The sequence below is a fragment of the Myodes glareolus genome, chromosome 18 (genome assembly GCF_982192425.1).
Source record: "Myodes glareolus chromosome 18, mMyoGla1.1, whole genome shotgun sequence".
NCBI classification, from domain to species: domain Eukaryota; kingdom Metazoa; phylum Chordata; class Mammalia; order Rodentia; family Cricetidae; genus Myodes; species Myodes glareolus.
Window position 1 is genome coordinate 70,127,215 of NC_142043.1, and position 22,583 is coordinate 70,149,797.

Below are 22,583 nucleotides of genomic sequence, written 5' to 3' on the forward strand. Positions count from 1 at the left end.
CATAGTTCCAATCCCCTTTTGGCCTTTTATAACTTCATAAACCTCCAATCCATTTTTCTTCTCTTCATTTTTTCAGTCTCCTGTTTACTCCCTTGCTTTCCAGACGACATACCAAGTCTCTCCCGCTTTTCAGACAACATAAAAACTCTTACCAAAATCTTTCTTGTGGGTTTCCCTCAGTAGTATATAATAGATTGTATGGCTACAATATTTTAAACAAGAACAGAAAACATGCATATACTACAACAAAATAACTTTACATCTCATAAAATTCTGTACCAGTGTGAAACATGTGAGACTAACTGTAGTTTTTTTCCCATACCCTAATGGATAATAATTTGTAACCGGCCCCTCTAAATGATGACAGACATTTATAACACATTGAATCTGAATGACCAAAGCAGCTCTGGTGGAGGGAAGTCTGGCTACAGTGTCACAACACAGCCACTGTGGCTCAACCCTTGATGCGGTTGATCAGAAGTTGAAGCAGCAGCCCTCAGGTCAGGCAGAGGGAACTCATCCACCAGCATGGGAGGGGGTGGAGGGGCATGCAGCATGGGGAGGGGGGAGACTGTTAACCTCTCCAGCCATAGCAATTAACCCCAGATTCTCTGTTCAGTGTTTGAAACTATTTGAAACTATTAGGGTACATCCACTCCCTCCAGCTGTGGCTGGCAGCCTTGCTACATTGTAACAAAAAGGCTGCACAGCCCAGCCACCCATCCATACAAGCTGCTGCCCTGCAGTCTCCTGCTTGTATGGCGAACCTGCCCGTGTTCCCCTGCACTACAGGCCAAGGCTGGCTCCTTTTCATGAAATGCTTAAGGCAGCGGGTAGAGGTTATTTGTCTTAATACCTTTCAGAAAAATATACCCCTATGCTTATGGCCCTATCTCTAAAGTCCTGTAAGTGATTCCAATCTCAAGGCCAAGGAAGTTGCAATTTGAATCTGTCCCACGTGGTCAGTGTCGGTCTAAGTCAGGACAAAACACAACAACACTCAGACACACAGGACAATGGACAAATAAATCCTCTTGGTGCCATATCAAACCAAAGACGACAGCCTCAAGCTGTTTTGCCAGTGCACCCAGCCGGTCCATCGTCCATCTAGAGAATCAAGACATTGAGAGCATCCCCCATGTCTCTCTACAGAACTGAGAGGCACACCCTGCGTGTCTCTAGACAGAACTGATACACCAGGAGCATCCCACCAGACTCTCTACAGAAACCAGACAGAACCACCCTCACACAGAAGGGCCCTGGGGACCTCTCCCCAGGTAGCCTGCCTGTGATCTTTTCCTGCTTCTGCCTAGATTGTCTACAGGGTCTTACAGTTCCTGGGCCTGCTCACAGAAAGACACGAGACACAGACATGAGACATGAAACAAAACACAGAAAACTTACCGACCTGTTGAAGACTCTACGGGTGTAGTTCCCATGCGCTTGGAGGATCCGGGACGAGCCCCCAAATGTCATGCCCAGATCCACATACCCAAAAAAAACCAACAAGGAGACCCAGTCTCCTATGTAAGAACCCCTAGGTATTACTTCAGGGTAAACTACTGAGACTCAGGCCTCCACTAATCTTATGGATGGCTGAGTCCTACACTGGTGGTGATAATGGTTGGAAGTGAAGAACTTCCTTTGGGTGGTCTGTTTCTATTTAGCATATCATGACAGGCTCCTAGAGTGTCAGGTACTTTTGCCCAGACACTGTTGACAACTGAGCTGTTCTCATCTCCACTGGGTGGCGAGATTCCGAAGAACCAACCACCATCCTTAAGGTCACCTGTTATAAAGTCCACGCAGACCGCAGAACTCAGGAGACGCCCCAGATCTGAGGTGGGGGCGATGGCGCCCCGCACGCTGCTCCTGCTGCTGGCCCTCGCCCTGGCCTCGACCCAGACCCGCGCGGGTGAGTGCGGGGACGGGAGGGAAACGGGCTCTGTGGGGAGGGCGAGGACAACACCGGGGAAGCCGCGTCCCCGCGTGGCCCAGTCGAACCCTCCCGCCCCTTTCCTTCCCGTGTCCCGAGCCCGGCGCCCTGCTCCCCTCCGGTTCGCGCCCGGGGTCCCGGGAGGAAGGTCGGGGTCTCACGGCACGCCGTCCCCAGGCTCGCACTCCATGCGGTATTTCTACACCATCGTGTCCCGGCCCGGCCTCTGGGAGCCCAGATATGTGGAAGTCGGCTACGTGGACGACACGCAATTTGTGCGCTTCGACAGTGATGCTGAGACTCCATGGAAGGAGCCCCGGGCGCCATGGATGGAGCAGGAGGCGCCGGAGTATTGGGAGAGGAGCACACAAAGAACCAAGAACCGTGAGCAGGCTTTCCGAGGGAACCTGAGGACCCTGCTGGGCTACTACAACCAGAGCGAGGTCGGTGAGTGACCGCGGCTCGAATGTCACGACCCCTCCACGTCCCTATGCATGGGCCGGGGTAGCCAGGGTCCCAGGATCGAGTTCGGGTGGAGACCCGACCTTGTTTCACTTTCAGTTTAGAGTCCGCAGGTGGGCAGGGCCGCGGGGCGAGGATGACAGGGGACGGGGGGGGGGGGGGGGGGGGGGGGGGAGAAACAGGTGAGCCGGGCTGACCGCTGGGTCCCCGCAGGCTCTCACACCATCCAGGAGATGTATGGCTGTGACGTGGGGTCGGATGGGCGCCTCCTCCGCGGGTATAAACAGTTCGCCTACGATGGCCACGATTACATCGCCCTGAACGACGACCTGATGACTTGGACGGCTGCAGACACAGCAGCTCAGATCACTCTGAGCAAGTGGGAGCAGGCTGGTGCTGGGGAGGTCAGCAGGGCCTACCTGGAGGGCGAGTGCGTGGAGTCTCTGCACAGATATCTGGAGAACATATATCCAGATATCTGGAAGGACACCCTGCTGCGTACAGGTGCTGGGGCCTCTGGCAACTCCTCCATCTGCCCTCCACTTCCAGGGATCCTGGGTGACAATACCTGATATCTTTGTCTCCCAGAGGTAGAGACTGTGGAGGCATTTTCTCTGGCTGAATGTCAGAGGTTCACCACGTTTCTGCGGCTCACTTTGGTGATGGCTGTTCACTTGGATGGACAGTTAATGCTGAACATTGTGTGTTCACAACAGTGGCTGTGCCTCAATGGTGGCACCGTTATGTAGTGCATGCCCCTAATTTCTTATTTGATATGAATTTAATCACATATATAAACTAATTGTTTTCTATTCCTTCATTCTTTTCCTGCATTACTTATGCATACGGGAAACCATGCTGACCTGCTGGCTCATGTGGATTCCCTCTTAGCTTCTGGGTCTCCCAGGAAACTGTGCAGTTCTGTGATGAGGGAACCAACTCTACCTGCAGGCCACTAGTGTGATGACAGAAGTGTTCAGACAGAAACATAATTTAGTGTGATTATCGATTTGTCTTTACAGGTTTCAGTTTACCTTGTTAATTGTGGGGTTTGTTAAACCCTCCACACAGATCCCCCAAAGGCACACGTGACCCATCATCCTGGACCTAAAGGTGATGTCACCCTGAGATGTTGGGCCTTGGGTTTCTATCCTGCCTTCATCACCCTGACCTGGCAGAGGGAGGAGGAGGAGCAGACTCAGGACATGGAACTGGTGGAGACCAGACCTTCTGGAGATGGAACCTTCCAAAAGTGGGCATCTCTGGTGGTGCCTCCTGGGGAGGAGCACAAATACACATGCCATGTGCACCATGAGGGGCTGCCTGAGCCCCTCACCCTGAGATGGGGTAAGGAGGGAATGGGTGCAGAGCTGGGGTCAGGGAAAGCTGGAGCCTTCTACAGACCCTGAGAAGGGTCAGGGGTGAGAGCTGGGGTCATGACCCTCACCTTCCCTTCCTGTCCTTCCCTTCCCAGAGCCTCCTCAGTCCATGGTCCCCATCATGGCAGTCATTGCTGGTCTGGTTCTCCCTGGAACTGTGACCGCCATTGTAGCTGTGGTGGCTGTTGTGAGGAAGAGGAGGAGAAACACAGGTAGGAAAGGGCAGGGTCTGAGTTCTCTCTCAGCCCCTTTTAGAAGTGTCTCTGCCTCATTAATGGGAAACACATCCACACCCCTCAGGGCTACTGTCTCTCCCCTGGGTCAGCTGTCAGTTCTGGAAACTTCCTAGGGTTGGGGACTTCCCTGGTCTCTCACAGCTTTTCTTCTCACAGGAGGAAAAGGAAGGAACTATGCTCCAGCTCCAGGTAAGAGTGGGGGGCAGGGTTGGCCCTGAGGCACTTGGGCTGAAGCTATAGTTTGGGAGATCTCTGGTGATCTGGTAACCACAATAGCCCTTCCACCAAAATTTTCTGTGGTTCCTATCTTTGCTGCTTTCCTATGAAAGCAAATATATAAAGCATATGTATATATATATATATGTGTGTGTATATGTATATATATGTATGCATATATATGTGTGTATATATGTGTGTATGTATGTATATATGTGTATGTGTGTGTATGTGTGTGTATATGTGTGTGTGTATATATGTGTATATATGTGTGTGTATGTATATATATATATATATATATGTATATTTATTTATCTTAGACAGGGACAGAGCCCAGAGCTCTGATGTGTCCCTCCAAGACTGTAAAGGTGATACTCTGAGAGCTGATATGGGGAGGGGCAAACTGGACATGATTGGGTTTCAGAGCTTCCCAGAATTACCTTTTAGTGAGTGGCGGGTTTTGGGGATGTTGTTTTCACAATAACTGTTCATGCCTCTTGTTCTGTAGCATGAAGACAGCTTCCTGGCCTGACAGAGTGACAGATGCGTTCAGGTCTCTCCTGTGGTGTTCCGTTCTCATTCAGCAAAATTGTCTGAATTTCCATGGTATCCAATAGAATCATTGTGAAAAAAGGTGGAACCCAGCCCACATCTGCACACCAGGAGATTGTCTCTGTACTGTCTGGGTTACCTTCAACCTCCCTGGTCCAGCGCAGGCAAAAGGGACATCTCCATCCTGCCACCTGCCTGCTGCCCTGAGCTGGAGGCCCTGACTTCCCCCTACTGGAATAAGGATCTGAATGTGAACTTGATTGTTCTCATCCTTGATCTGAGGATCCACCAGGTGGATTGGTGGATAAATTGAGGGATTGTGATACTTCAGTTTGTGGAGGAAATAAATGACAGCATGGAGACCTCCCAGACTCTGTGTTCATTATACTGTGGGTATCTAATGAGACAAGGTGAGGCTATGGGAGCTGGGTGAGAACAGACAGTGCCCAGGTGGAGCTCAGTCCCGGTTGGCTGTGATATGGTCACTCCTCAGCTCTGTCCCTTCCTGGCTTTGTTCTCTTGGTTTCTTACAACTGCATGCTGAGGTCTGTGATCACAAGTGATGGGGGAAGCTCTGCTAACCAATCACCTTTAGAAGTGGAGCCTAGGTAAGGCATGGCTACTTGGAGCCCAGGAAGAAAACAGGGACGAACCAGGTGTGCGCTCTCTGGGTGATTCCCACCTGACACAGCAGAATTCAGACTTCCCGTTTTTGTGGCGTGAGTTTCCCCTTATAACAATTAAAAATATCATTGTTAACCTTTAAGCTGGCCTGGTTATTTCCCAAATTGAGCAAACAGCTTCAAGCAATTCTGTGTTGGAAATTTGTCCAGGAGCATAAGTATTTCCAGAGTCTTCTACACAGCTGTCCCTGCGCACAGGTCCAGGGGGGCTTGCTTCCAATGACTTCATCTCCACCCCAGTCATTTTAGAGTCTCACGGTCATGGTCTGAGGTGAGGACAAGAGCACCATCCAGCTGTGGGTCACAGGGTCACAGTAGAGGAAGGGCTTTCAGTCATACAGAAATTCCAGAAGCCTCTGGTGTAGCTGTCCTCTGTGACCTCAAAGTCCCAAGTCTCCTAAGGGGAATGAGAGACTGCCCTCAGACAGCAGTAACCTCACAGTCCCAAGTCTCCTAAGGGGAATGAGAGACTGCCTCCAGACAGCACTGACCTCTCCGTCCCATGGCATCCTTTCTCCCATGGTTCTTTCTACTCATGGGAAATACCACAGTCCAGAGCCTCCCTCTGTATCTCTCCTCTTGTGCACTGTGTCTGCTGAGGCCCCACAGACCCCCTTCCTCCTGCAACCCCAGCCAGATGCAAAGAGAAGACACAGGTCCCGGATACCCACCCCTCCTAGAAGAAGCTGGACTCTCGTTCTCTTCTGCACACACCTTCTCTGTGCTCCTGAGGATGCGGCCACTGGACAGGGTCACTCTAGGTTCTTCCTCACCCTCTGCCAGCACCTGAGGCTTTGTTCCCAAGGTGTGAGCTGCCAGCTCAGTTTCTGCGACCCCGCTGAACTCTGCTCTGCTTTCTCGGTGTCACGGGCAGGAAGGCTTGCCCAGCCTGAAGAGCCTTGGTGAAAAGCTGCACAGCTGCATCCTGGGTCCTCACTGTGAGCTGGTAACGAAGACGGTGGAATCCTGGGAGAGAGGACAGCATGGGGGCTCTTCCTGTCTCAGTTATCTTTTCTATTGTTGTGAAGAGACCCCATGGCCACGGAAACTATTAAAAAGGAAAATGATTAATCGAGGCTGGCTTACAGTTTAGAGGTTTAGTCCACTATCATTGGGGAGGGAGGCAGGCAGACACGGTGTTGAAGAAGGAGCTGAGAGTCCTACATTGCTATCCTCAGGCAGCAGGAAGAGAAGGCCACACCGGAGGTGGCTTGAATGTCTGAGACATCAAGCCCACCCCTACGCCATCCTCCCACCCCCTGTGACACACCTCCTCCAATAAGGTCATGCCTACCCCAACAAGGACACTCCTGGTAACACTGCCACTCCTAAAGAGCCTTTAGGGGCCATTTTTATTCAAACCACCACACTTCCCCCAGTAAACAGCCACACATGAACTCTGCATAGAGTCCTATTATTCTCAATTTCCTGTGGATGCAGAATACAGGTGGAGATGAAGGACATGAGCTTCTCGGGGAAACCCTCCCCTGCTGGAGCAGAGTTGTTATACTTGCACTGGGGAAACCTTTCCTTGGAGCAGGGCTGTAGGCTTCTAACTTAGAATGATTTTGTGATATTCTTGACTCCAGATGGCCAGGACACCTCTCTATCTGAGCTGCAAAGGTTACAGTCCCTCTGGGGAAGTTGTGTCTGGCTTTATTCTTGGCATGGAGAGGATCTAGAAAGAAGAGTCTCAGTGGTGATCCACAAGTTTTAGGGTACAGCTGGGGCTCCCCAGGATCTAGTCGCCACTCAGTTGTCCCCACTCTAGAAACTTTCAGAGATGGGAGAAAGGAACTGATAAACGAGGCAGCCTAAAGTCGCCTGCAGTAGCCAGCTTTATTCAGAGCACCAGACAATGTGTATCTGAGGGTTAGGAAAGATCACGGGAGCAGTGTTCTCATGGATTCAAGCTGTGTACAGTCACAAGGACAAGCTGCACATGGGAAAAGCACGGTTTCCATAGAAACTTATAAAGGATAGTTTAAACATTTGAAACAACAGAAAGTAATAGTGGGTAATCAGAAATAGACTCACTCTTATCTGCTACAATTGGGAGGGGCACAAAAACACAGTCCAAGAATAAATCCCTGTCTTGAACAAACTTATCTCAGAAGACTCTTTTCTTGGAGTGTTCTCACGAGCATTGAGAATTCCCCTCACAGGATTCCATTCCTGGTCCGTGCTGAGATACCCAAACACCAGGCTTCCTAGGTGCCCTAGCTTTCCTGCTCTGACTGTAAATTCCCTTTCTTCCCTTCACTGTCTTTTCCAGGCTGACTGGCCCAACTGAGGATGAAGAAAGGAAAGAGAAACTCTGAGCCCCTGCAGAGGTGACTTGGGAGGGGCTGAAACTGAGTGGGGTGGGGGAAGCATTCAGAGTCTACTACATCTGAGGAGACTGCCCAGGTGAGGGTCACATGACTGTTGCAACTCAAGACAAATCAAACTGAAAGTCCCAGGTTGCTCTTTGAGCTCCTTTCTTCCCTGTTGGGCAGCGCAGCTGCAGGCTTTGCACACAGTGAGTCTGCAGTTCCGCATCTGTGGGATCTGCACCCTCCACACTTCATTACCAACCCACAGCCCAGGAGAACCAACCGTGGTGGGGAAGAGATGCTTCCTCCAGCTTACCCAAGGCCTGCTCTAAGTGGGAGAATGCTTATTTTATTCTTTTATAAATTCTCTCTCTCTCTCTCTCTCTCTCTCTCTCTCTCTCTCTCTCTCTCTCCAAAACCCCCCATAATCAGTCCCTCCCATAATCAGATTTGGCTGCTCTGAGAGACTTTCCCTGCTCTACACAGTTTGCTCCTATGACTGTATCAACAGAGCCCCACACCAGGTGAGGGGGTGAAAGGGCCATGGGACTGAGGGACAGAAATGGAGTTGGAACCCACTCTGTCCCCTCCTCCAAAGTCCAACTCTTCTAACAATGGGGCCACCCAAACAGGATGGGTTCCTGGTGCTCCATACCAGGGAAGAGGCTCACACAATCCTCCCTCAGGTCCTAGGCACAGCAACCCTGCACTGGGAAGCTGTGTTGTCTGCTTTTTCGTCTGTTGTCACAAACCTAGACGTGTTTGAGAAGTTCCCTCCATTTAGAACGCATGTAGGCAATTCTGTAGGATTTTCTTGATTAACGATTGATGTTGGTGGCCCAGACCTATGTGAGAGGAGCCAACACTTGCTAGGTAGACCCTGTGTGTAAGGAGTCAGGCTGAGGAGGCCATGAGGAACCAGACAACAGGATGTGTCCCTCCATGGTCTCTGCTTCAGTTCCCACCCCCAGGATCCTGTCTCAAGGTCCTGCCCTGAATCCCTTGGATGCTGGGCTGTGAGGTGGAAGTGTGAGCTGAAATAAACCCCGGCTCTACCAAGTAGATCTTGGTCATGGTGTTTGTGCAGCAGTAGATATAACTAAGACAGAGGTGCACACAGCCTCACTCTGCTCCCCGCAGGCACTGCCCCTCCTCAGCTCAACCCCACCCCTCCCTTGCCCTGGAGCAGCACCCACAAGGCAGCTCACAACCCCCTGTTACTCCCTTCCTGAGAACCTGATGCCTGATTCTGACCTCCTCAGGCTGCAGGCCCCATGTGGTTCACATACCCACATGCAGGCAAAACACTCACATACACAAAAATAAAACAAATATTTATAAAAGCTTTATAAAAGTGTTATTTTATTTATTATTTATTTGTAATAAATTTAAAAAGTTATTTATTTTATTGTCATATCAAAATTGAGTGTCCACGACTACTGAAGACATTAAGCATGACAGCGGGTGGTGGGGCACACCCTTTAATCCAGCGCTTGGGAGGCAGAGGTGTGGGAGACTTGCTGCTCCCTGGATCAGCTTCACCCACCCGGTGGCGCTTGGCTTCTCCTTCTGTTCTGATTTGTCAAACACTAACTCTGCAAGGCGTTACTGCTCCATTGTTTCTGTCTTCTGAACATTCTGGCTTTTCTGCATGCTGCGGTTAGGGACTTTCTGCCTGACCACTAGACCCTGGTTAGGTGGCCTAGTAAGTTGTTTAGTTACCCATATACACAAGAAGAGCATCCTCCTTTCCCTTACCCTGTATTTACCTGGATTATTCCCTTGCATAAACGGGACTTGATGAGAATCCTGTCTTGTCTCCATCTCTTGTGTCTCTTGTCCCATCCCATTCCCACCCCCCCCCTCTAGGGTCTCTGTTGACTTACCCGAGGGCAGGGGCACAGAGGCAGGTGACTCTCTGTGAGTTCCAGGTCAGCCTGGTCTACAAAGTGGATTCAAGGACAGTCAGGGATACACAGAGAAACCTTGTCTGGAAAAACAAAGCAAAACAATGACAACAAAGTATCAGCTCTTACTGTGGGTGCAAATTTGGACTTTTGTCTCCATGTACTTCTAAATGGTGCTGAAATAATACACAGGTGGACAGGAAATCATCCATCTTCTAACAAAGGGACGAGAAGAGGATGTGGGAAAGAGTAACCTGTGAAAAGAGCCATTCTTCTCACTCTGTTGTCAACTCTGGAAATAGTTACTTTTAGACAAAATACAATTTCTGTTTACACACAGTAAGATAATTATTTAAAAATCAATTTGGAGGGGCTGGAGAGTTGGCTCAGTGGCTTAGAGCACTGGCCATGCAGAGGATCTGGTTCAGTTCTCAGCACCCACATGGTGGCTCACAACCTCCCACAACTCCAGATCTAGGGGATCTGACATCGCTTCTGACCATCAAGGGCTCCAGGATGCTCATAAAATAAATACTAAAACATAAAATCCTAAGGGTTTGAGTGCTGAAAATGGGAGACAAGCGGTGCACTTGACCTGCAGGACATCTGTCTGCTCTCCTCACGCTGCTCTCCCCTCTCCCATTGCCTGACACCAGGGTCCCCTCAGCCCCCACATCAGAGAAGACAGGGAGCACATGGACAGGTCCCCCCCTCAGGGTGAGAGAGTGGAAGCCACCTGCACCCTGACTGCTGGAACTGCAGCAGGACTGTGCGAGCCCGGACACTGGCCAGTGCGGGTGGAGAAGGAAGGTCCCAGTGCTCAGCACCTTTCAGTCTGAGGGACAACAGTGGCATGTGTGTCACCCCTGCCACCACATTTCAGGACTCCAACAGGCTGGGGCTCTGTGAGGTTTTCCAGTACAGCCAGAGCCTGCTGAGGTCTGTGTGAGGCACCTGCACTCTGTGTGCTGGTCATGAACATGGAGGAGAAAGAGCAGCCCGGGTGCAGAACACGGCAGGGACTCACTGTCATGGGAAAGACAGGGCACATGTTTGTCCTGTCCATGGCTTCCCAGGATCCTAGGCCAGCATTACCGTGGGTGGGAGCAGAGGCTGAGGAAAGGAGGCCGTGGAGGCTCACTATTAGGTCCCCTTGAACATTGGAGTCAAGTGACAGAACCAGGCCATGATGACTAAACCTTTAATCTCAGCAGCACTGGGAAGGCAGAGGCAGGTGAATCTCTTTGACTTTGAGGCTAGCCTGATCTACAGAACGAGTTCCAGGACACCCAGGGCTACACAGAGAAAACCTGTCTTGGGAAACTAAATAAAATAAATATAGAATAAAACAAAACCAAAAAGAAACAATGAATTACTGGGTGGATCATGGGAAATTCATGGGGTGATGCATTGGAGCTGGGGGAGAATTAGGACTCAGACATGGGTAGGGGTGCGTGGAAAGGGACAGAGGGAGAGAGAGGAAACATGACCCACTACATTACACACACATGTGACAAGGTCACAGTGACCCACTACATTACACGCACATGTGACAAGGTCCCAATGACACTCACTTTACACGCTATGGTCATGAGAGAAAATCTGAAGTGGAGTTTTTAGGCCCTGACGGTCATGAACTGCATTCTGAAGTCTTTGGTTGTCCTGAGTAGCATGGTTGTTTTTCTCTCAGCACCTGGCTCTCCCCAGGGTAATTTCCTATCTGATGTGGTCCTTCTCAAGTTCTCCTGTAACTTGATCCACACTGAAGTGAGCTCCTTGCCAACCTTTCCCATCTGCTGGACCAGGCTTCCCTGTGCCCGGGTTTGAGGGAATCTTCGTGCATGTGCTCACATCCAGACCACACACTGGACAGAAATGATCCTGTGGACAAACGACCAGAAAGGTTGCACACGGGTCCTGCTATAAACTCAGCTGTTTTTCAACCAACATTAATTAACTTCATCAGTGTCTTCAGACAAGTGAAGTTTTAGTTCATTCGAGGTACTGGGATTTCATCAATTGGAAGACATGCCAGTGCAGAGGAAGATGTGTATTTGTAAGGTTTTCATTTATGAGGGTGCACCGCCACTGCCTGGCAACATAATCTTTCTCGTCTTCATTATGGAGAAGCAAACCAATTTCCCCTTGGTCATATGGATCGATCTCCCTTTCTAATGCTGCTTTTCCTTTCTTAGACTGTTGGCCAAAGGACATCAGAATCCCAGAGTGGCCAGGGAGAAGTCTGAGCTTCCAGTACAGTGGAATGTTTGCTGTGGATTCTGTCAGGAGCTCTCCTTACTCTGGAACCGAATGTTCCAGGCCAGCAGAACTTAAGGTACTGGAACAGGAAACAAAAATTCTCCTAGTGGGTCACTGGGGGTGACAGTGAGTAGAACTGTTCCCTTTTCCATCCCTTGATTCTTGGACTCACGGATCCTGGCTACTGGAGTAATTGTACCATATGTTGGACATTGATTCATAGAATATACCACCTTCTGGAGAACCCTGCCTCTGCGGTCCAGGCCGCTGTCACCTAATTGACTTTGCAACTTTGTCTTCAAAAGGCCATTCCATCTTTTCATTAGTCCAGGTGCTTTAGGATGGTGAGGAACATGGTAAAACTAGGAGTCTCCATGATTGGGAATCAACTGTCCACTTCTCTGCAGTGAAGTGAGTTCCTTGGTCAGAAGCGATACTGTGTGGAATACCATGGCAGTAGATAAGGCATCCTGTAGTCCATGGATGGTGGTTTTGGCAGAAGCACTATGTGCAGGAAAGGCAAATCCATAACCAGAATAAGTATCTACTCCCGGAAGGACAAAGTGTTGTCGTTTCCAAAGAGGAAGTGGCCCATGAAGTTGTGGCATCTCTGTCCCCATGCAGCAGCCAAGGAAAGTAGCTGAGGATGCTGTGTGTCAGGGCAGCCCTGCATGGCGGCCTGTGTGGTGATTGTATGAAGGGATGGCACAGTCATGGGACACCTCTCAAGGACAGGGGCTAAAACTCTGTGGAGCCAGTCCAAGAGAAAGAAGTGTGTCACAGTCAACAGAGCTGAAAGGAGTTGGAGATCTGAAGAGCATTCTGACATCAGACATGGAGATGCAGAGTGTGGAGTTACCCAGCTGGATTCTGGTCTTGCTTTGGTCCCCGTGTTTCCTCACTGTGCTTATTTTTCTCCTCCTGGAATGGTGATGTTTGTCCTGTGCCGTTGTGGGGTGGGAATGTGTGATCTGCTTTTTATTTTTATTTTACAAGGGATTACAGTGAAGAGATTGCCATGAGTCACAGAAGAGACTCTGAACTTTGGACTTTTAGACAGTGTTGAGACTGTTATAGACTCTGGGGACTTTTGAAGTTGGATTGAATGCACTTTGCATCATGATATTGCTACAAGCCTATGGGGGTTAGGGAGTGGGACATGATGGTTTGAATAAATATGACCCCTAGGCTCATATATTTGAATGATTGTCATCAGGGAGTGGCACTGCTTAAGAGAGAATCAGAGGGGTCTCCTTGTTGGAGTGGGTTTGTCCTGGTTTGAGGACGTGTGTCACTGTGGTGGGCTTTGGTTTTCAAAAGTCCAACCCAGGCTTAGTAGCTCCCACTCTTCCTGCTGCTGAGGATCCAGATGAAGAACTCCCAGCAACTTTTCCAGCACCACATCTGCCTGCATGCTGTGACACTGTCCATCATGATGGTAATGGACTAAACCTCAGAATTTGTAAGCAAACCCCAGTTAAATGCTCTCTTTTATAAGATTTGTCATGTTCATGCTGTCTCTTCACAGCAATAGAACACCGACTAATACAGCTTATTTATTTCATGCCTGGAAACACTGTGATTAATCCAGTACCAAAGTCCATGTGACTCATGCCACCATAAAAGTAACTTTGCTATGCTGACCATTATATAACTAACTATGATCACCTTGCCTTTAGCAATTCCATGCTGCCATTTGTCCCTCATATTGGGACCCAATGAACCCCATTGTATTTAATTCGTCCAGCTGAGCTGCACTGAGCAGCAGCACCTCCAGCCCTAAGTTCTGGCTCAAGCGAAAGGTTGACAACAAAACTCTTGAACCTGCTGGTGCCCTCATCACTCTGCGTCTTACAGGATCCGTGAAGGGTGTGTCTTCTGGACTTCCCATTGTGGAGGGTTAGGTTTTACACAGCACACTCAACTCCAGCACTGCAATTTCTCTGAGCCTTAAAATCCCTCCATCAACACTGAGTCAAGGGATGTCAGGCATCTCCAAGTCCTTTTCATTAGCCCGTCTTTGACAAATGCTTCAGACAAACATTCAAACAAACTTTTGGCACCTCTCTAAACTGTGAGCGCTTTTATACAGAATCTAGAATCTGCACGTAGAGGGCCCATATCAACAAACTCAGTGTGACCCAGTTTTAGGTTCCTTCCACCATTATTCCACATTCTTACAATCCATCCCCACACACATTCCCCAGACTTCCGCTAGAATGACTTCGTGAACTTTTGGAGCTCTTTAGCTGTGTAGCACATCTCCTCTGAGATTACACTTCCTACCTCCCCTGTAGCTGTCTACCTTACCTGCAGTCTGGTTAGAGGTCCAGAGGTAACTACTGCTGGGTCCTGAGGGAGGTCAGAATTGTCCTACTTGACAGTTCCTGCAGAGACAGTCCCTACTGGTTAGTTAACATACAGTGAAGGATGAATTTGCTAATCAGAAGTGAAAAATCCAGTATTTCAGGGGTTGTGGCTGAGGGTGAAGAGACTCCTTTCTCAGGTGAGACAAACCCTCCAGAATCTGAGGGTTCAAATTCTCAGCTTCAGTAGGTCCCAGCACACATCCTGATCCCAGGTTACAGGATCCCGTTTTCACCAATAAATTCCCTTACTAAATTTAACTGCTGCTTTAGAGTTCTAGAAACATCCCTGGGTCCATGTTTTGCAACCGCTTTTGGTTTCCACGAATTTGCTTCCTCCCTGAAAGAAAACAAGAAGCTTTGTTCCCACGGGTTATAAGTCTGATGAGGACAGGACAGCCTGAGACCCGAGACCCTTGGAGTCTTGCAAGCATGAGCCTGTGGGGCAGCTCGGCCATACTTCCCCCTTCAGTCTCACTCTCTGTGGGCTTAGAACGAGTTCAATTGTTTTCTTTAATGGGTTGAACTATTGCCCTAGACTCTGATGCTTCTCTGTCACATTAAAAAGATGAGACCCTGGAGAGCTGAAGACAGAGGGAAGATGGGGACAGGGGACATCACTATCTACAGGAACTCCCTGGATGTTGGGGATGCCATGGTCTGTTAGAAGTTACCATTTAAGTGACTGATTAAATTTTTTTGTTGTTCGGTGGAAATTAAAAACTAGCACACAGCTCAAGTGCACAGAGGAGCACACACAGTGTCTTCCTCCTAGAGTGAAGCTGTGACCCGCTGTGCAGAGCAGATATATAAAATGAATTTGTATTTTTAATTTTATACTGCTTTTCATTTTTTTATTCAATTTCAGCAGTCTCTTTCAATCATCAGATCCTGTCCTGTTTCAGAGCTGACGTCATGGACTGGTGGTACAATGTTGACTCAACAGCCCTGTGCCCTCAGCCCTTGGACCTCATACTCTAGATGTGTAGGAGAGGGAGCCATTGGAGCATTCTTTAAAATGTATTTTTTTATTAAATGTATAGTTCATGCTTATGAGTGTGCATGTGCACCAGGCACTGGCTCCCCTGGAACTGGAGTCACAGATGGTTGTGGAGCACCACGTGGATGCTGGGAACTGAACCTGGATCCCCTGGGACAGCAACAGGTGCTCTTAACCTCTGAACCATCTCTTCACCCCCTTTTGAAGCTTTTACATAAGGAAACCACACAGCCTGGCTCACAGCAAGATGGCTGACCACAGAGAAAAACTAGATGCAAAGGAAGAGACAGTGTTAGTGCAGAGCTCTGGAGTGAGGGGTGCTGGGCACTGCTGAGCTGAGACCTGAGGGAGAAGGAGAAGGGTTCAACAAGAGGATACAGAAGCAAAGGGGGAGATCCCAGTGCTGTGGGGTCCTCCTGTTTGAGAATGTTTGTCTACAGATCACAGTGGACACATTAGCAGAACCCTGTAGGGCATCTGACATTCCACACTGCATACTGTGGGAATTTGAATGAGAGTGTCCATACAGGCTCAGAGGTTTGGATACTTGAGTTTCAGCTGATGGAACTGTTTAGGAAGGAGCAGGAGGTGTGGCCTTATTGGAGGAGGTGTGTCACTGGGGCCAGGCAGGGAGGTTTTAAAGACTCCCACTATGTCCAGTGTCTCTGACAGTTGCCTGTGGATCAAGATGTGAGCTCTCAGCTGTTCCTGCCACCACACCTTCCTCTGCCATCATGGACTCTCACACCCCTCTGAAAACTTAAGTCTAAATTAAACACTTCCTTGTATAAATTGCTGGGATCACAGTGTCTTATCACAACCATAGAAAAGTAACTAAAGCCAGGTATAGTGACACAGCCTTTAATCCCAGGACCTGAGATACAAAGGCAGGTGGGTCTCTGTGAGATCAAAGCCAGCCTGGTCTACACAGTAAGTTTTAGGACAGTAAGAGCTATGGACACAAACCTTGTCTCATAAAACACCAGGAGGGATCAGCAGGTCAGACTCATTTCATCCTCCCCTCACCCTTCCTCTTCCTTCTTCTCTTCAATACTCAGACCCTGGATCTTCTAGGAGAAAAGTCACTTCCAGGAATACAATGGCAACAATAAGAAGGTTGGGATGCAGTGCAGAGATGGTTTCTCTTTAAAGCAGAGGCGCTGGCCTGCAAGCACCACACAGACTCCCACAGAGACCAGGCTCCTGTGTTCACCTGCAGTGGGCAGCTCACACTGCCAAGCCTGATGCCCAGGGATCTCACCTGTAAATAGAGACTTTGCCTCTTCACTCAGGATCGTGTCTTCACAGCCTGGTGCTTACACTCAGACTCCTAGTGTTTCTTCCCAGTCATCTGTGGCTCCAGGTGCTTGTGTTTTACACAGATCTTCATTCCACAGTCCTGAGATTGTCCATGTGGACCTGGGTCATTGTCTCAGCACAGTATACCACTTCTCCATGGGAAGAGACCCCTGTGGAGACCAAATACAGCAGGGCACTGACCCTGTCTACACTCCATGTTTCCCTGTGTGCACACACTTCCATGGTGCAGCTGCTTTAGTGAATAAACCACAGTCAGAGAGGAACTGGAACTAACTATAAAGAGAATAATGATGACTGTGTGGTAGAAGTTACATAACCTGTGACCATCTCTCTCTCTCTCTCTCTCTCTCTCTCTCTCTCTCTCACCTTCAGTCCCACATGATCAGCTGATGAGATGAGAGAGATGAGTGTCGCAGTGTGTGGGACCCTGGATCTGATAACAGAGTTGACTCCTGAGTTCCTCAGGCCTGTGCAGTGTGGACACTGACAGAGGGTGATTCTCATGGCAGGGAACACACTGGGGATTTAAGGATTCACGCTGTTCAGTAATGTGGGGAAATTCAATTTATATATTTTGTTGTTGTTTTTGTGGATTTTGACTTGATATCTTCAAATGCCAGTCACGCATAGCTGAACTAGGAAGTAAAAGCAGAGGTGAGCAGGGGCTCCTTCCTGCACAGAATCATACAACACAGTGTGTCAGAAGTGCTTGACCAGAGCTGGAAAAACTCCAGTCACAGCCCCACACACTCATCGGGGCTCCAACAGCACCAGTTTCTGTGAACATTCTTTATTGTTTGTTTTTCTAGACAGGGTTTCTCTGTCTGACAGTTGTCCTATAATCACCGCTTATAGACCAGGCTGGCCTCTATCGTCTCACAGAGATCCGCTACCTCTGCCTCCCAAGAAGTAAGATTAAAGGCCCACACCACCATGGCCCTGGGTAAACATTCATTTTAAGTGCTGTGTGTATTTTACCTGGAAACTTCATGCTCTCAGGTTTCATCCTGACGAACCTGAGGAGCAGTTGGCCTTAGCGGCTCAGAGACACCATGACAAAGAGCGCTCCATCCCACACCACAGGGTTCAAAGTCTTAGTCCCCAGGAGGGTGAGGTCTGGGTGGACAAGCATGTCTCCAGTTTCACTTTTCCAGCTCCTAACCTGGGTCAGGTCCTTCTGCCTGGAAATTGATGACAACTTGGCGGTTCTCAGCCCCATTGGGTGGCGAGATCCAGGAGAAACAACCAGCGTCTCCCAGATTACAGGTTATAAAGTCCGCGTAGTCCACGGAGTCCGCGGAACTCAGAGTCGCCCCAGATCTGAGATGGGGGCGATGGCGACGCGCACGCTGCTCCTGCTGCTGGCGGCCGCCCTGGCCCCGACCCAGACCCGCGCGGGTGAGTGTGGGGTCGGGAGGGAAACGGGCTCTGCGGGGAGGGCGGGGGCGGTACCGGTGAAACAGCGTCCCCTCTTGGCCCAGACTGACCCTCCCGCCCCTTCTCCACCCGCGTCCCGAGCCCCGCGCTCTGTTCCCCTCCCGGCCTGGGTCCCGGGAGCAGGGTCGGGGTCTCACCGCGCGCCGCCCCTAGGCTCGCACTCGCTGCGGTATTTCCACACCGCCGTGTCCCGGCCCGGCCTCGGAGAGCCCCGATTCATCTCTGTCGGCTACGTTGACGACACGCAGTTCGTGCGCTACGACAGCGACGCGGAGACACCGAGGATGGAGCCGCGGGCGCCATGGGTGGAGCAGGAGGGGCCGGAGTATTGGGAGAGGGAGACACAGATCGCCAGGAGCAACCAACAGACTTTCCGAGTGAACCTGAGGACCGCGCTCGGCTACTACAACCAGAGCGAGGGCGGTGAGTGACCGCGGTCGGAGGTCACGACCCCTCCACGTCCCCACGCACGGGCCGGAGTCGCCCCGGTTCCCAGCTCCAATGTTCTGGAGGAGAACGGGGACCGGACCTGGTTCCCTTTCAGTTTTCAGTTTGGCGTCCACGAGTGGGCGGGGCCGGGCGTGGGTGACCGGAACGGGGCAGATGGGCAGGACTGACCTGGGGTCCCCGCAGGCTCTCACACCATCCAGGGGATGTCCGGCTGTGACGTGGGGTCGGACGGGCGCCTCCTCGGTGGGTACCGTCAGGAAGCCTACGACGGGCACGATTACATCGCCCTGAACGAGGACCTGACGACGTGGACGGCTGCGGACACGGCGGCACAGATCACCAGGCGCAAGTGGGAGCAGACCGGTGCTGCAGAGAGATACAGGGCTTACCTGGAGAGCCGGTGCGTGGAGTCTCTGCTCAGACACCTGGAGAACGGGAAGAACACTCTGCAGCGCACAGGTGCAAGGGCCACGGGCAACTCCTACCTCTGTCCTCCGGCTGAGCTGAGTCCTGAGGAAGAGGAAACCCTCAGCTGGGGTCATGCCCCTGTCTCTGAGGGCAGACAGGGTCCCTGGGTCTCCTGATCCAGCATGGCAGGGACTGCACTGACCTCCCAGGGCTCAGCCTTCTCCCTGGACAGTTCCACATCTGTCTCAGGAGGGAGGGAGAGAGGATCCTTCAGTTTGCAGCCACTGTCAGCCATGGCCTCTCCCAGGCCGGGTTCTGCTCACACACAGTGTGTGTGGACACTGCGTCCTGTCATCTGAGTGTGTCAGCCCTTACACACCAGGACTTGAGTCTCCTTTACCTGGTGGGAGACATGGACTCCCCTACCCTAGGCGGCTTCCCCCAGTTTCTATAACTTTCCAAAGAATACATTGTCCCAGATTCCTGTGTGTGAGGTTTGCATCCTTCCCACACCCCAATCCTATCTCCTTCTAGAATTGTCTCCTGAGAACTTACGGGGTGCCCTGGAAAAATACTAAATTGGGGGGGGTTCTTTCTTTAATTCTTTTTTTTTTAAGTTGTCATTTTGTCTTTAGTGAGTTTTTCTTCCTCACTGGGATGGTATTCCTTCTCTCCCTCCCCTGTGTTATCATGTGTATCCGTCTCCACAGGTGACATGGGGACTGATACTCTGGATAAATAGACAAGTTAAATCAGGGCTCCCTTTAAATAAAGATTCCGGGGAGTTTAGACTATTTTCTGCCAGAATTAACATCCAGAGCCCCCTGCTCTCCCTCTGACCCAACAAGTTACAGTGCTGCCCTAGTGACTTAGGAATTGAACTTCCTCAGAGACAGGGTCTTCTGCACCTCCAGGACTGGAGTGACAGGGAAGATCCACACACCCTGTGAGCACCACTGTGTCCCAGTGAGTGCTTCACTGGGCTCCACAGCACACTTCAGGGATCCTGGGTGACAATACCTGGTATCTTGTCCCCCCAGAGGCAGGGCTAGGGGACTTATTTTCTCCGGCTGAGTGTCAGAGTTTCACCACATTTCTGCTGCTCACTGTGGTGATGACTGTTCACTAGGATAGACAGTAAAACTGGTCAGCAATTGGTCACAGTGGTTGTGCCTCAATGGTGGCAGTAGAAGTTTGTGGTACCTTTTATGTAGCCCGTGCCTCTTAATTTCTTATTTTGATATGAATTTAATCACATATATAAATTAATTATTTTCCATTCCTTCATCCTTTTACTACATAACTTATGCTACAGAACATCACATAAGAAGACCATCTTGACCTGCTGGCTCATGTGGATTCCCTCTTAGCTTCTGAGTCTTCTCAGGAAAACATGCAGTTCTGTGATGAGGGGACCAGCTCTACCTGCAGGTCACTAGTGTGATGACAGAAGTGTTCAAACTGTCACATAGTTCAGTGTCATTATTGATTTAACTTTGTCTTTGAAGATTTCAGTTTATCTTGTTAGTTGTAGGATTTCTTAAATCTTTCACACAGATTCCCCAAAGGCACACGTGACCCATCATCCTGGACCTAAAGGTGATGTCACCCTGAGATGCTGGGCCTTGGGTTTCTATCCTGCCTTCATCACCCTGACCTGGCAGAGGGAGGAGGAGGAACAGACTCAGGACATGGAACTGGTGGAGACCAGACCTTCTGGGGATGGAACCTTCCAGAAGTGGGCATCTCTGGTGGTGCCTTCTGGGGAGGAGCACAAATACACATGCCATGTACACCATGAGGGGCTTAGGCAGCCCCTTACTCTGAGATGGGGTAAGGAGGGAGTGGGTGCAGAGCTGGGGTCAGGGAAAGCTGGAGCCTTCTGCAGACCCTGAGCAGTATCAGGGCTGAGAGCTGGGGTCATGGCCCTCACCTTCCCTTCCTGTCCTTCTTCCCTTCCCAGAGCCTCCTCAGTCCATGGTCCCCATCATGGCAGTCATTGCTGGTCTGGTTCTCCTTGGAGTTGTGATCATTGGAGCTATGGTGGCTGCTGTGAGGAAGAGGAGGAGAAACACAGGTAGGAAAGGGCAGGGTCTGAGTTCTCTCTCAGCCCCTTTTAGAAGAATCTCTGCCTCATTAATGGGAAACACATCCACACCCCTCATTGCTGCTGTCTCTACCCTGGGTCTGCTGTCAGTTCTGGAAACTTCCTAGGGTCGGGGACTTCCCTGGTCTCTCACAGCTTTTCTTCTCACAGGTGAAAAAGGAGGGAACTATGCTCCAGCTCCAGGTAAGAGTGGGGGGAAGGATTGTCCCTGAGGCCTTGGGGTGAAGTGGTGAATTTGGGGAGCTCTGACAATCCATAAAGCTCCTCCAGCAAAATATTCTGGGATCGCTGTTTTTAACTTTCCATTAATATATGTCTAATTTTACCCTAGGCAGGGACGGTTCCCAGGGCTCCGATGTGTCTCTCACAGATTGTTAAGGTGACCCTCTGGGGACTGACTTGGGAAGGGGCAGAGGGAACATCATTGGGTTTCATGGACTCCCAGAATCACCTTTGAGTGAGTGGTGAGTTGTTGGGATGTTGTCTTCACAGTGATTGTTTATGACTCTTGTTCTGAAGCATGAAGACAGCTGCCTGGTGTGGATGGAGTGACAGACGATGTGTTCAGGTCTCTCCTGTGACATCCAGAGCCCCTCAGTTCACTCTCAGCAATAGTGTCTCATGGTCCCTGTGATCCTATGGTCCCAATGTGAAGAACTGGGGAGCCCAGCCCGCCCTGCACACCTGCTCCTGTCCCTGCACTGCCCTGTTCCCTTCCACAACCAACCTTCCTGTTCCTGCAGACAGGAGGGGACATCTCCATCCTGTCTCCTCCATGCTGTCCTGAGCTGTGGCCATGACTTCTCTGCTGAAAATAAGAATCTGAATATGAACTTGATTGTTCACGTCCTTGATCTCAAAGGTTGATTGGCAGTAAAATAAAGGATTGAGATAGAGTTTATGGAGGAAATAAATGACAACATGGAGAACCTCCCAGAAGCTGTGTTCACAATGCTCTGTGCATCTGGCGGGACAGGATGAGGCCGTGGGAGCTGAGTGAGAACAGGGCTGTGCTCAGGTGGAGCTCAGTCCGTTGTTCGCTCTGACAAGGTCACTCCTCATCTCTGTCACCTCCTGGCTCTGTTCTCTTCATCACTTAGAACCACATGCTGACACCTGTGATCATAGGGACACTGGGATGGCCAGAGCCTCGTCCTGTCCCTGGGATTATGAGCCACCAGAGCTACTGTCTTGGCTGTGATCTTTCTGCTATCTTTAGTGTTGATTTCTTGTCTTTAGGTAGCATGGAGGACTAGACCTGTTCTTGTGCCTGTGAGTGGTGTCTACCTTATTACGCTGTAGGGTCCCTGAGTGAATGCAGTAAGAGGTGTTTTCCATCCCTGTCCCCTCAAGGCCCCACTAGGCCCCTGCACTCAGGAGACTGTGGGTTGAGAACATGAGCTTCAGTCTCCTGAGCTCCTGCCTCCCTTCAGGCCCCTCCCTGGAGGTTCTCTCCTTCTTTCCCATCTATCAGAATCTAACCCAGGTTGTAGGATGGGCAGAGAGGAGGGATCCCCAGGGTCTCATCTCAGATCTGTCCTGTGTTCTGC

The 22,583-nt window shown here is 50.3% G+C and overlaps 2 protein-coding genes and 2 long non-coding RNA genes across 7 annotated transcripts in view; 3 read left to right on the forward strand and 1 right to left on the reverse strand.

Annotated features, from left to right (window-relative positions):
• Nucleotides 1-1,763: 1,763 nt before the first annotated feature.
• On the forward strand, nucleotides 1,764-21,972 carry LOC146889966 (H-2 class I histocompatibility antigen, Q10 alpha chain). Its single transcript, XM_087898589.1, has 7 exons — nucleotides 1,764-1,915; nucleotides 2,114-2,383; nucleotides 2,612-2,902; nucleotides 3,470-3,745; nucleotides 3,873-3,989; nucleotides 4,170-4,202; nucleotides 21,553-21,972. The coding sequence occupies exons 1-7, from the start codon at nucleotides 1,852-1,854 to the stop codon at nucleotides 21,555-21,557; spliced, it is 1,056 nt and encodes a 351-aa protein (XP_087754715.1). The 5' UTR covers nucleotides 1,764-1,851; the 3' UTR covers nucleotides 21,558-21,972.
• On the reverse strand, nucleotides 2,669-3,948 carry LOC148119229 (uncharacterized). The gene is made up of 3 exons (XR_015735523.1): nucleotides 3,846-3,948; nucleotides 2,967-3,071; nucleotides 2,669-2,853 (listed from the first exon to the last, which is right to left on the reverse strand). It is a non-coding gene; the product is annotated as an uncharacterized LOC148119229 (long non-coding RNA).
• On the forward strand, nucleotides 4,557-6,112 carry LOC148119230 (uncharacterized). Its single transcript, XR_015735522.1, has 3 exons — nucleotides 4,557-4,597; nucleotides 4,738-5,735; nucleotides 6,098-6,112. It is a non-coding gene; the product is annotated as an uncharacterized LOC148119230 (long non-coding RNA).
• Nucleotides 17,766-22,583, forward strand: part of LOC125404690 (H-2 class I histocompatibility antigen, L-D alpha chain-like) — a 49,414-nt gene continuing 44,596 nt past the window's right edge. For 2 of the 4 annotated variants that reach the window (XM_087898575.1, XM_087898574.1), the window contains exons 1-7: nucleotides 17,766-18,029; nucleotides 18,222-18,491; nucleotides 18,702-18,977; nucleotides 20,484-20,759; nucleotides 20,890-21,003; nucleotides 21,184-21,216; nucleotides 21,365-21,412. In XM_087898575.1, coding sequence (XP_087754701.1) covers nucleotides 17,957-18,029; nucleotides 18,222-18,491; nucleotides 18,702-18,977; nucleotides 20,484-20,759; nucleotides 20,890-21,003; nucleotides 21,184-21,216; nucleotides 21,365-21,411 — 1,089 coding nt within the window. In that variant the 5' untranslated portion in view covers nucleotides 17,766-17,956 and the 3' untranslated portion in view covers nucleotide 21,412. Of the gene's footprint in view, nucleotides 18,030-18,221; nucleotides 18,492-18,701; nucleotides 18,978-20,483; nucleotides 20,760-20,889; nucleotides 21,004-21,183; nucleotides 21,217-21,364; nucleotides 21,413-21,552; nucleotides 21,973-22,583 lie in introns of those variants that run through there. The other 2 variants (XM_087898573.1, XM_087898576.1) reach the window with 2 other exon arrangements.